This window comes from Dunckerocampus dactyliophorus, chromosome 18, assembly GCF_027744805.1.
Source record: "Dunckerocampus dactyliophorus isolate RoL2022-P2 chromosome 18, RoL_Ddac_1.1, whole genome shotgun sequence".
NCBI lineage: Eukaryota > Metazoa > Chordata > Actinopteri > Syngnathiformes > Syngnathidae > Dunckerocampus > Dunckerocampus dactyliophorus.
The window spans coordinates 2,737,856-2,750,318 of NC_072836.1; the positions used below are offsets into that span (position 1 = coordinate 2,737,856).

A 12,463-nucleotide genomic window follows, 5' to 3' on the forward strand; every position below is an offset into this window, starting at 1 on the left:
AGCACAATGTACAATGGAAGGCTAAATGTCCCAAATGAGTTGAAAATTTCGACTTTGGAACGGTCTGAACTGGTTGAGAATTGCGGAAGTATGTGGCTAGATATAAACAATTGTAATGTAATGGTATTGATAGCTGACGCTTGGAAGTAAACAACAGCAGAAATAGATTTAATCGCATGTATAACGGATGCCAGCAGGGGGTAAAACCCACTCCCTGACACCTTCAGAGTCGCGCTGGACATCGAGTTGACAGCTCAGGCTTTTTGCCGGATGCCTAGCACTCTCTAGTCTCATAGGTGAAGCCCGGTTGGAGCCCTGGGTGTGCACAAGGGTGGCCCAGATGGGTGGCAGATGGGTTTCAGATCCAAAGTCATCACCTCCCCACCGTCTCCTCCACAGATCCCGGCGGTCCCACCTTCACTATCGGGAAGTCGGTGTGGCTGCTGTGGGGAATCGTCTTCAACAACTCGGTGCCCATCGAGAACCCTAAAGGCACCACAAGCAAGATCATGGTCCTGGTCTGGGCCTTCTTCGCCGTCATCTTCCTGGCGTCCTACACGGCCAACCTGGCGGCCTTCATGATCCAGGAGCAGTACATCGACACCGTGTCCGGCCTGAGCGACAAGAAGGTACCCCGTTTTTGAGGGCAAACACGCGGAGGTGGCAAAGTCACGCTCAGGACTTTTCAGCGTCAATGTGTGCAAATGAAATGAAGTCCCAGGACTCTTTAGCCTGAGCTCAGAGATGATTCCCGGCCAGACGCTGATTATCATTTTTGGCATGAGCTCATGCATATTGGCCTGAGGATGTCTTTTATGGGCGTATTGACTCCTCAATCCATGTGAAAGCGACAGCGCTGGGAATGATTTGTGGACTCCTTGCTCGCAGGCAACTTGAAGGATTAAAAAGGCATTTGAGGAAAAGACTGAGTCGTCCATCACTCGTTAGCCTCCCCTTAAAGTTGCTATACCTTAGCATGCAGGGGTGGGGGCGGTCAGCCAGTGCACGGATGGTTGCATTCTGGCGGGGGGCGGGGGGGGAGGGGGGGGCTGAGCGGCTGTTTGTCCAGCTGTGCTCCTCCCCACCCTCCCCTCCCTCTGCAGGTGAAACATATGCAAATGAGGTACAAGATGAAGCCGCCACAAAGTGACCTTGCATCACAGGAGAGCGTGATGAAGATGAGCGGCGTTGCTCTCGGACGAGGATGATTACCTCGTCCCCAAGAAGCGCATATATCACCTATCCAAGAAAAGTCCTTGTCGCCCTGACGTTGTCACACAGCACCCCCCAAGACACCGCGAGGGGGTGTGACGCGCAACAATAATCACATACACACTCACCAGCCACATCATTAGGTACACCTGCACAATACGGCGGCGTATTCCTGTAGGAAGTCGTGGAAACAGGATTTCTTCCACGGTCCAACTGTAGCCATCCTAAAAAGTGTGCAGGCAACGTTTGAAGTCACAATTTAACGTTCTTAAGTGTCACACGAGCATTAAAAAGAAGTGAAGCGGTTTTCATGACATCATAAAAATCTACAGCTTGTCCAGAAAGTATTTGTAATTTAAGAAATGCATTGCAGAAGAAAATGAATAGAAAAGAGCTGATTATATCTTTTGTAAAAAAAAATAATAATAATAATAAATTGACTATGTCGGGTGTCCAAAATGTGGCCCAGGGGCCATTTGTGGCCCATGGCTGATGTTTTTGTCGGCCCTCAGGATATTTTAAAAATAGAAGCAAAAAAAAAAAAGCAGTGATTTTATGAGGACAATATTAGAATAAAGTACATACAGGGAATTACTTTTTACAAAATGTAACATTATGAGGAAAAAAGGCTAAGAGTGATGTCGGAATGCTGTGAGGGAAAAAATGTCACGATAATTTCTGCAATAATTTTTGCAATATTAGTAACAAAACTAAGAATAAAGTTGCAATGTTTGGAAAATGATGTTGGAGAAAGAATAAAGTAAAAAAAATAATTTAAATTGGAAAAACAACAGCAAAAATGGAAAAACCAGCAGTGGAGAAAAACTAAAAAAAAAAAAAGTCTGAGTTGCAGGCTGTTTTTTCTTATATCGCTCGTTGGCATGTCTACGGAGGTTGGCTTACAGAATGTCAAATATCAAGTGGCCCCCCCATATCCTTTCATTTTCCAGTGTGGAAAGGTTTGGACACCCCTGGGCTATGCGGACAGCCTGAATGTCAGCTTAATGTGTCATATATTATTAGTAGACCACAGGAGAGCCCCACTATTTGCCGGGGTTACGTACAAATGCCCACCGCGAAGGGTGAAAATCGGCAAGTAATTGAGACGCCCATAAAAACATGTATTTTTAGCAGGCAGCACACAAGTTAAACGGGACGTGTGTGGGCCGCAGGCTGTGTTGAATGCGAGTCCGTTTACTTCACGGAACTTCCTGTGTTTTGTAAATAACTAACTGTCATGATGCCCTGAGAGTCATCATCCTCATTCATCTCATCTCCTCTCAGTTCCAAAAGCCACAAGAGCAGTACCCTCCGTTCCGCTTCGGGACAGTTCCCAACGGCAGCACGGAGCGCAACATACGTAGCAACTACCCGGAGATGCACTCCCACATGGTCAAGTACAACCAGAAGGGGGTGGAGGACGCCCTCACCAGCCTCAAAACCGGGTAGGTGTCCTTCAGCGGCCGCAGCAGAAGTCCGAGTGTCGCTCTCGGCTGACTCGGTTGTGCTTCCAGTAAACTGGACGCCTTCATCTACGACGCCGCCGTGCTGAATTACATGGCGGGCAAAGACGAGGGCTGCAAGCTGGTGACCATCGGCAGCGGGAAAGTGTTTGCCACCACCGGCTACGGCATCGCCCTGCAGAAGGAGTCGCGCTGGAAACGACCCATTGACCTGGCCCTGCTACAGTTCCTGGCAGATGGTAGGTAGAAGATACTCAGATGATTGACACCTAGAGGAAGCAATGCCCCCTTCAGGCTGGGAGGTTAAATGATCATCAAATGACAACAAAGAACAACAATGTGTCACATACATCATCAAACACTTCCTGTTTGCCGTCTGTTCATGCACATCGTGAGTCAGCGTGACTTTGCTCTCGTGCTCAGGCGACACTCAGAAGCTGCAGACGGTGTGGCTGACGGGCATCTGCCGCAACGAGAAGAAGGAGGTGATGAGCAGCAAGCTGGACATCGACAACATGGCGGGCGTCTTCTACATGCTGCTGGTGGCCATGGGCCTCAGCCTGCTGGTCTTCGCCTGGGAGCACCTGCTCTACTGGAAGCTCAGACACTCGGTGCGCAAGTCGGAGCGGCTGGACTTCCTCCTGGCCATCAGCAGGGTGAGTTAACCAACTGGTAAGGAGGACCTGTCGGACAGTAAATGTGGACGCTCGGTTGAAACATGTGCCACACTTGCGTGTCTCATTGGTTTGTAAGAAGAGGTATGTTACAAAATCATAGAAATGGAAATGAAATAAAAGTGTAAGAACTTGATGGTATCCATCCTGGTTGCCGAAATCCAGCAAGCACCGCTTTTAAGTGATTTGCCCTCACAAGGGTGCGCTTTTCTTCTGCTGTGGTTAATATTTCAACCTGTAAATTTAAAAAGGATGAACTTGTCGCGGCCGGCGTGCGTGAAGGCGGCTCGGGTTTACAGCCGTTTGTCGCAGTCACAGTGCGGCTGACAGCGGGTGAAACAACCCCAAAACAAAGTCGATAAATAAAACGCGATTAAAGCAATAAAATAACGTCACTGAAATACGCCGGCACTTCTGATCCTACAGCAACTGCATTTAAATTGCCCCATTAAGAGTGTGTGCGTGCGTGTGTGTGTGTGCGTGTGTGTGTGTGTGTGTACAATAAAATGCGGCGAGGAGCTCATATGAGGAAGTGCAACCATCAGCAGATAAGTCTGGTGCACGTCTTGACATGCTGTGAACGTTTTCCTCTGGTTTGATTAGCATCGTGAGTATTTTGTTTCCAGGTGAAATAAAACAAATGTCAAGCATGTCAACCATGAAGTGGGGACAGGTCGTGGGGACGAGTCATGGGAACTAGTCCTGGTTTTTAGTCATGTGACAGTCGGTGTGTGTTTGTGTGCAGGGCATCTACAGCTGCTTCAACGGCGTGGAGCAGGCGGATCGCAACGGCAGCATCCAAAGTCCTGACGTGACCACCAACTACTCTCAGGCCAACATGCTGAAGATGCTGAAGACAGCCAAGGACATGGTGTCCTCCGCCAGGGTGGAGAACTCTCTGGACAGCGCCACCAAGACCCTCGAGACCTGGAGCAGGCGAGGGGCCGACAACATGCGGGCCGGTCTCCCGCCCTGTGTGGCTGCCGCAGGCGGCGAGGTGGCCCACTGCCGCCTGCCGTACATCTCCAGCATCACCGACAACCACTCGCCGTACCCCCAGAGGAGCCGCACCCCCACCTTCCCCATGCACTACGGCGACAGCGTCACACAGCCCCTTCTGGATAAGCCCCGCGTGGTGACGCGGCCCACGCCGCTCCGCTACACGCTGCCCGCTCGCAACCACCAACACGTTTTGGAGAGGACGCTGCCCATCTCCAGCCTCAGCACCCCTCACCTCGCCATGACCGACACGGCGCCCACCGCCACCGCCACCCCCCACCACGGCAGCAGGCTGTATGTGGAGAACCCGGTCCGCCACCCGGCATCACCCTTCATCACCTACAGAGAAATCCAGGTACCCAACGTCTACGTGGAGCACAAAGTCCCCCTGAGGAGGAAGCTGAGCTACCCCCCCGACTGCGTGAGCCGGAAGAGGCGGAGCCACACCTACATGTTTGACCCTGCCGACCCGAGAGCGCGAGCCGACTACGACGAACCTCGATCCTGTTTGGCCGAGCTGAGGGCCAATCAGCTGCTGAACAACCACGCCCCAGATGCTGCTGCCATGGCAACCGCCGCGGGACACTACCCCGCCGCCGCGAGCTGCAACTCGTGCATGAAGTCCTACTTGGAGCCCGAGATGGACGACGTGCCGCTGCTGGGGAAGGACAAGCTGAACCGCCGCGCGTCCTTCCTCAAAGCCACCTGGGGCAACGACCGCATCCGGCAGGTAGACGAGACCAAGCCGTCCACGTCCACGTCCCCCCGCGCCGACATGCCCGACCTGTTCCCACGCGTGGTGGTGCCCAACGCCAAGCCCCACAAGTTTTACGGCAGCCTGGGCCACAACCTGTCCTGCTACCCTCTGGCCGCCGAGCCCGCCTACTTGGACCCGGCTCACATGGGCTCGTACCCCTACAAGCAGAAACTCAAGTACTCGGACTCCACGCGGCTGCCCTCGTACAGGGAGGCCATGCTGCAGAACGCCGCCGCCTTGCGGCGCTCCTCATCCACGGTGGTGCACAGACACTACTCCACCTACCTGAACTCCTACACGGACTTGCCGGTCTACATGGGCCCGCTGGCCCAGGCGGCGCCGCACTTCTACGACGGCCCCAAAGATGTGTGCCACTTGTTCCCGTGCACCAGCCACTGCCCGGAGCACGCCGCCATGCTGCCTCGTGCGAGCGACAGGCCCGTGGCCTACCAGAACAGTATGTTTGGGGCGGACAGGGAGGAGCCCGGGTCGGCGGGCAGAGAACGCAGGCAGGTTCTGGTGGCGCGCAGAGTGAACAGTCCGTTTGTGCCAAAGCCCTGGGGTAGGGTCTCCAGCCTGGAGTCGGAGGTGTGAGCCCGCCTCATCTGGGCTCAAGCAAAAAGTGAACACCATCAGTGTATTTGGAGGCCGCTCTCCTTCCTCAGTGCAATAAAACGCTGACACTGAACATCAACATCAAGAGACTCTTTAGAAAGCATTTAACAATTTAACCTCTGTCATTTTTAAACAAGATATACAGTATATATATATATGTGTGTGTGTGTGTGTGTGTATATATACATATACACGTACATACACACATACATATATGTTAGCCTCTCAGTCTTAACACTTTTTTCTTGGACTTTTTTAAAATCAACTTTTATTTTGTCATCACTTTAGTCTTCACAGGCAGGAGAAGGGAGCGCATCTAATAATGTCAAGTGTATTTCCAAATGTTACACTACCCTTTAATAAACAACAAGCTCATCACCACTGTCTCCATGTCCACAACTCCACAACATCCCCGCTTTTGGCGGGGGTTCCGTTCCAGACCCGTCAGTGAATGGCAATAAAAAAAATGTCTATTTTTAACACACGGCTCGCTCCTCCCCCTCTAAACCCTCTTGCTGGCTTGACGTTGACATTTTTCTCTGATGTGGGATCCACATTTTGTTGTAATTATTCAATTAGACTCCGCTCCAGAAACCCTCCCTTTCTCTCTTCAATTGCCATTGTTCACTCGCCACACAATCCAGGTGTGATCCCTAAATATGCCGCACACACTTGTTAAACACGTTTACAGCATAAAATGTATAGCTACTCACCACTAATCAATTATAATGGCAATAATAACACAACAATGGTGTGTTCAAGGACCGCCGGACAAAGGGCAAAATCTCAAAGCTTGAGAAAAAAAGACCTAAACATGTAAATATTGTGGGCTTTGTTTAAAGATGAGTACATGCATGCTGGACATTTCACCCATTTATAAATTATTACTGACTTGTGAGATGTTTTTTTTGGTTTTTTATACCAAAACTCTGAGATCCGCTGTAGTTTGAAAGAATCAGTTTTTGTTGTTCTTTAGCTACAAAAAAAATACAAATCTGTGAGGTGAGACCTCATCAGCATGAGAACAGATGATGAACCATTGGATGACTTTTGGGTGAGAAAGTTTCCCCTTCACATCGTCTCCCAGGCACTTTTCCCCCCACAGACAAGGTGTTAGTCATGTGTTTCATCAAACCACCTGCATGCCCTCACACACACACACACACACACACACACACACACACACACACACACACACACAAAGAACCTCATTAGTTCAGTGGTGATGTGTGGACCCCCGCTGAGCAGCTTTGATGGATCCTTGAACTCTTCCTGCCCTGCAGACTTGACAGCTGCAGCGTGTGGACGGAGACACAAGACCACTGGAGCGGGTGGGGGCAGTGTTACTTTAAAAAAGTAATTAGTTACACAGCAGAACCTCAGTTAGCGCCCATTATGGTGCGCCCATTTCCTCCCAAATATTGCACGTCCAACTGTGGTCTTCATGTATTTTTATACAAAACTTCCTTAGCTTCTAACAAAGAAGCTAGCTCGCTATGCTACAAAATGGCAACTGTAAATGGAAGTCAGCTACATCGGCGGTCTATGATGTCATCAGCGGCTGATGCTCAAAAATGTTATAACACAACTTAAAGTGCATATGAATGATGAATAAAAAGGACAAATGAAGATTTCAGCTCACTTCTACCTTCATTGAAGACGTGAGTCTTGATGTGGCAGCGAGACACCACACGGACACGCCTTCCCGTTTTGCCGTGACGTATTTCTTTCTTGTTTCTCACCTTCATTTTAAAAAAGGTGGCACTCCATACTTTCTGTGGCTGCATTTGTGGCAGAGCAAAGGACACTGAGGATGCTCCTTTCCATCACATGGACAACCAGCATCATCCAATCCACAGCATCATCTCCCGACAGAAGAGCCGTTTCACTGGCAGATTACTTTCACTGCCCTGCTCAAATGAGGCCATTCCTGCGCGCCATGTGACTTTTCTTTATTATTGAAATTGAAGTGATCTGTTACGTATTTATTTATTCGTATTCTATTTTCTTATTTTCTTAACTCTCCTGTTTTGCTTTGTTTGTTTTGTTTTTAAGTGACACGTTTATTAGGACGCTTTTGCAGAGATGCTGAAGTGTGAATTTCTCTTGGAGATAAATGAAGTATCTATCTGAAGAAATAAGTCATGGCAAAACAGGAAGGTGGTGTCCATGTGGCGTCTCGCTGGCACACCGTGTCTTCAGTGAAGGTAAAAGTAACGTTCAATCTTCATTTATCCTTTTCATTCATCATTTATATGTACCATATTTTCCACATTATATGTCACACTTTTTTTCATGGTTTGGCTGGTCCTGCGACTTGTACTCCGGAGCAACTTACATATCACACTGACAGCCGCAAGAGGGCGCTCTAGGCCTGTGTGCCAGTATCAGCTACTCCTATCAGTATGTATCAGCTACTCCTATCATTATGTATCAGCTACTACTATCATTATGTATCAGCTACTCCTATCATTATGTATCAGTTACTCCTATCATTATGTATCAGCTACTACTATCATTATGTATCAGCTACTCCTATCATTATGTATCAGCTACTACTATCACTATGTAGGTGAAAACTGCAAAGTATTTTATGGTTTCAGCCTCTCATCCACACGGGAACGACCTTCTGTGTGCCCTGAAACGGCTTCCAGACTGGGAAAATCTGAAAACGCCGGCTTGTCGTTGCCGTGTAGACAGGCAATACGAGAGAGATGAAGTCGCCGACCCACCGCCGCTGACAAGCCAACATTCCGTTCTGCCTGCGTGCCTGTTATAAAGACAAGTGAGAAAGACGGAACACAAATACCCGCAAAAAGAAAATCCTATTCTGCAGATTACAAGCTGCAAGAAAGCAGCAGAAAGAAAGTTTGGAGTGAACAAGAAACCTGTGAGGGACTGGCGAAAGTTGGTTTCGGTTACAGCGGGACCTTCTGGAACGACTTGATGACGCTAACCAAGGTTTCACTGTAGTTACTAGTTACTTTCCCCTAAAAAGTAATTGAATTGGTAACAAAAGTACTCCTTGGTAAAGACACAGGGACATCTGTGAAACACGTGGCGTGTGCCGTCGCTTCGTCTTTCTGCAACGCCTTCATGATAATAAAACAACATAAGGTGACCCTGGGGGGGGGGGGGGGGGGGGGCACGTGAGGCTGGCCGATGTTGAAGTGTCATCTGTTAATTAAAACCAGAGGAGAGAACTGGGACTGGTGGTCCCAAAATGCAGAACCAAGAAGACCGTTTTATCCCAGCAGCTATTGTCTTTCGTAACAGCGCGTCCCGTCGTCCATCAGGGCAACGGACTTTATTTATGTATTTGACTGTAATTGTTGTATGTGTGCTGCTGGCATGATGCCTCTCTTGCGCTGCACACTCGTCTACCTTCGGGTTTTAATAAAGAAACCTCACCTGACCTGACCCGACTCCCCTTCCGCCTGCGCAACAATTGGCATGTTAGCCGCGTCCTACGACAACCTCGTTAGACTTGACTCTCACCTGCTTTGGGTGAAGGACATTTGAATGCAACAGTGTCCCTACTCAAGTGTCCACAAGCCGTGTCTTTGTCTCTGATTGGTGCGCTTAACATCTGGCGACATCTATCAACGATGAGTGGTGCGTGCGCGTGCTGTGTTATGCATCCGTCTTCACGACATGCGCTCGTGTGTGCGCGCGAGCCGCCGAGTGGACGTGGATTTGATTTGGAAAGCGGCGTGCTCTGATGAGAAGGCGCAAAAAAATCAATAGCGCGACTGAGAGACCGAGAGGAGGCGAGCGTTTGAGGAACGACACTCAGACGACCCGGCGCACGGCGGCAGATTGCATTTGATGGCCCGGCCTGCGAAAGGCGTCAAGCTGCCTATTGATTTTTAGCTGCAAAAGTAATCAAGGTCTGTCTTGGTCAAACACACAAAGCACGTACAAACAAAGGCACGGATCAACAAATACCACCGAGGCTCTCATCAAAGACACGAGGTTTCTAATTCATCAACAACGTGCATGACAAAGCAGCAGGTGGCGCTACAACTACAAGCACCTACTATTTTAACCAATCAGACGCCTGAAGAAAGCCAAGAGAGGAAAAGACACAATAACAATGGTGAATGGAGGAAAAGGAGGAATCGAACACGTGGACCACCAGCAAGGGGCGAAACGCCACGAGTAACTGAGACGCCCATAAAATGTTTATTTTAGCCGGGCTCCCAAAAATGCACAAATTTGCAGACTTTACCCTCATCATCGTTCTAATAAAACCAAACAAAATGCGACATCACTTTCAAATAAAACCGCATGGGTCCTGCGTGGATGTCGTTAACCCTGGGGGGGGTCAAAGGTCAGCAGGTCCCATGGCGAGCGTTTCTGTAACGTCGCCCCCTGTTGACCTTCAGCGTGTCTTCTTCAGCCACAACATTTCCTGTCATCACGTCCTTAATCCTCCCGCCGTGTACGCCTTGGCTCACGACAGCACAAGGTCAACGCTGGCGCTTTAATGGGCTCCTCCCTTCCTTCCTTCCCTCCTTCCTTGTTTCATCTCCTCCATGAGAGGAGGAGAACACCCCCCCCACATCATTACGAAGAGACATTGTGCTAATGAGAGTGTGGACCAGCCAAGGTTAAGGAAAATAGGTTGCTTTGACTGTTTGTCATTGGTGGCATCAAAATGTTTGTATTAGGGCTGCCAAAGGCTGACACATTTTAATCACATTAATCACAGTTTTAAATGAATTATTCATGATTAATCACCATTATCAACTATGTATGAAATATGCCCATTTTATATGCCCAGAAAAGTTATTTCTTCTCGTTTATACCTTCACACGCACTGATATACTCGGGAAGCAGTTAGGCACCAAAAACAATCCAAATCACATTGCACAAAAACAAAAACAATCACGTAGTTTTTATTGCCATAATGTTATACATTTTACCACCCAAATTTTCTAATTTTGTTTGTTTGCTTCTCATAAAATGACAACTTTAAAAGAAAATAACATATTTTTTCTTGAATATTTCAACTCTATGCAACCAAAAAGACAGAAATTCTCCTCATAATACGAGTTTCTGCTCATAAAATTGCTACTTTTTTTCTCGTTAAAAAACTTTTTTCTCTAAATATTTTGACTTTATTGTCATAAAATGATTATTTATTACTTTTACTATTTCAATTTTCTTCTTATTAATTTTCATCTTGTAATTATGATTTTAGTCGTTTATTATTTTGACTTTATTCTCATAACATTATAATATTTATATGTTATAACATTTTATATTCGTATTATATATTTGCTATATTTTTAAATATTTTGACAACTTAATTGATTTAGTTTTGTTTCTTGTGATGTTACGTTTTTTCTTAAATATTTCAGCTCAATGCAACTTATTATGTAACAATTTTATTCTCATAAAACTGCAACTTTTTTCTCCTTAAAATATGACTTTATTCCCCTCCTAATAAATTTACTTCATTGTCATAAATTTACAGCTGTTTTTTTTTTCAAAAATGACAAATTTGTTGTTTTGCTTGTTTCTGGTGATTGCTGCTGATTTTTCACTTTTTTAAAATTTAGTTTTCTTGTTAAATTATATTTAATAATAAATTAACAATAAAAACCAGCCGCATTCCGCAAATGGCCCCCAGGCCGTACTTTGGACACCCCTGGTTGAATGAGGCATATTTAGGGTTTTAAATGCGGATTGTGCTTTATGCATTTAGCTCGTGAGGCTGACGGACGTCCACGGTGTTTGTCCGACGCTTTCTACTCCTGTTTGGCTCTGCGATGGATCCGCACACTCTTCCTTTCATGCCAAAGGCTTTTTTTTATTTGGGATTCATTTGGAGGTTTTTGTGGAGCGGCCGCCAACGTGGCGCCATCTGTCTTCATGTGTCCTCTGCTGGCGGAGGAGCAAAAAGGTGCAGAGGGTTTTTAGCGACGACTGTGTCTATACTCCATCAACACGCGGGACGCGTGGCCATGAATGACGCTCGTTGTCCCCTTAAGGCATTCTCCCCCAAACACATTTGTCTCTGGGCTGGGCATCAATCACTGGTCAGAGTGAGACATCTTTACTTGAACAAAGATATCCAGGTGTATAGCATGAGGACATTTGCTGCAAACCGTTACAAGGCTGCATCCTGCTGAGCATATGCACGCTGATTACCCGGATGGGGTCACACGCACACACACGCACACGCACACACACACATACGTTAGCTAGTAAGTAAGTGTTGTGTATGATGGTATCGATGATGGCCAGGTGTCCAGGATGACGTTGCTTTGCTGTCTTCGAAGGGAGAAGAACAGGAAATGGCAAGTTGTTGTTCTTCACACAATCTCATCCTGACTGATCGATGAGAAGAAGCGGCTGGACCGGCCCTCGTTTCCGTGCGCCAGCTAATTCTGTCCGCGGCGGAAACAAGAATTGACGCGTGGACACGCTGCTCATCACGTCTCGTCTGCCGCGAAGGCAACAACAACTTCTCCTGTCTGTTGGAGTGTTTTGTTTTAAATATTTCTAATCCGCTCTTTGTCAAGTTCCATGCGGTTCGCGTTGTGTCCAGTGAGTCTTTGCCGCGCCGAGAAGATGACGAGGAGCCACTCTTATCCTGCTGCGATGTCCAACATGGACGAGTTTTACTCGCCGTTACATCATCGCCGCCAGCGTGTTGCGTCAGTGCGGATGATTTATGATTTCATTCTATTCCTGTGGGGTTTGGTGTGGTGCAACTCTTATGAAAGTCCAGC

The 12,463-nt window shown here is 47.7% G+C and overlaps 1 protein-coding gene across 4 annotated transcripts in view; it reads left to right on the top strand.

The window, feature by feature from the left end:
- Nucleotides 1–8,783, top strand: part of grin2ca (glutamate receptor, ionotropic, N-methyl D-aspartate 2Ca) — a 49,908-nt gene extending 41,125 nt beyond the window's left edge. For 3 of the 4 annotated variants that reach the window (XM_054759655.1, XM_054759656.1, XM_054759654.1), the window contains 5 exons: nt 400–629; nt 2,497–2,657; nt 2,727–2,914; nt 3,099–3,331; nt 4,095–8,783. In XM_054759655.1, coding sequence (XP_054615630.1) covers nt 400–629; nt 2,497–2,657; nt 2,727–2,914; nt 3,099–3,331; nt 4,095–5,699 — 2,417 coding nt within the window. In that variant the 3' untranslated portion in view covers nt 5,700–8,783. The remainder of the gene's footprint in view (nt 1–399; nt 630–2,496; nt 2,658–2,726; nt 2,915–3,098; nt 3,332–4,094) is intronic. The other variant, XR_008566757.1, reaches the window with a different exon arrangement.
- The last annotated feature ends 3,680 nt before the right edge of the window (nt 8,784–12,463 follow it).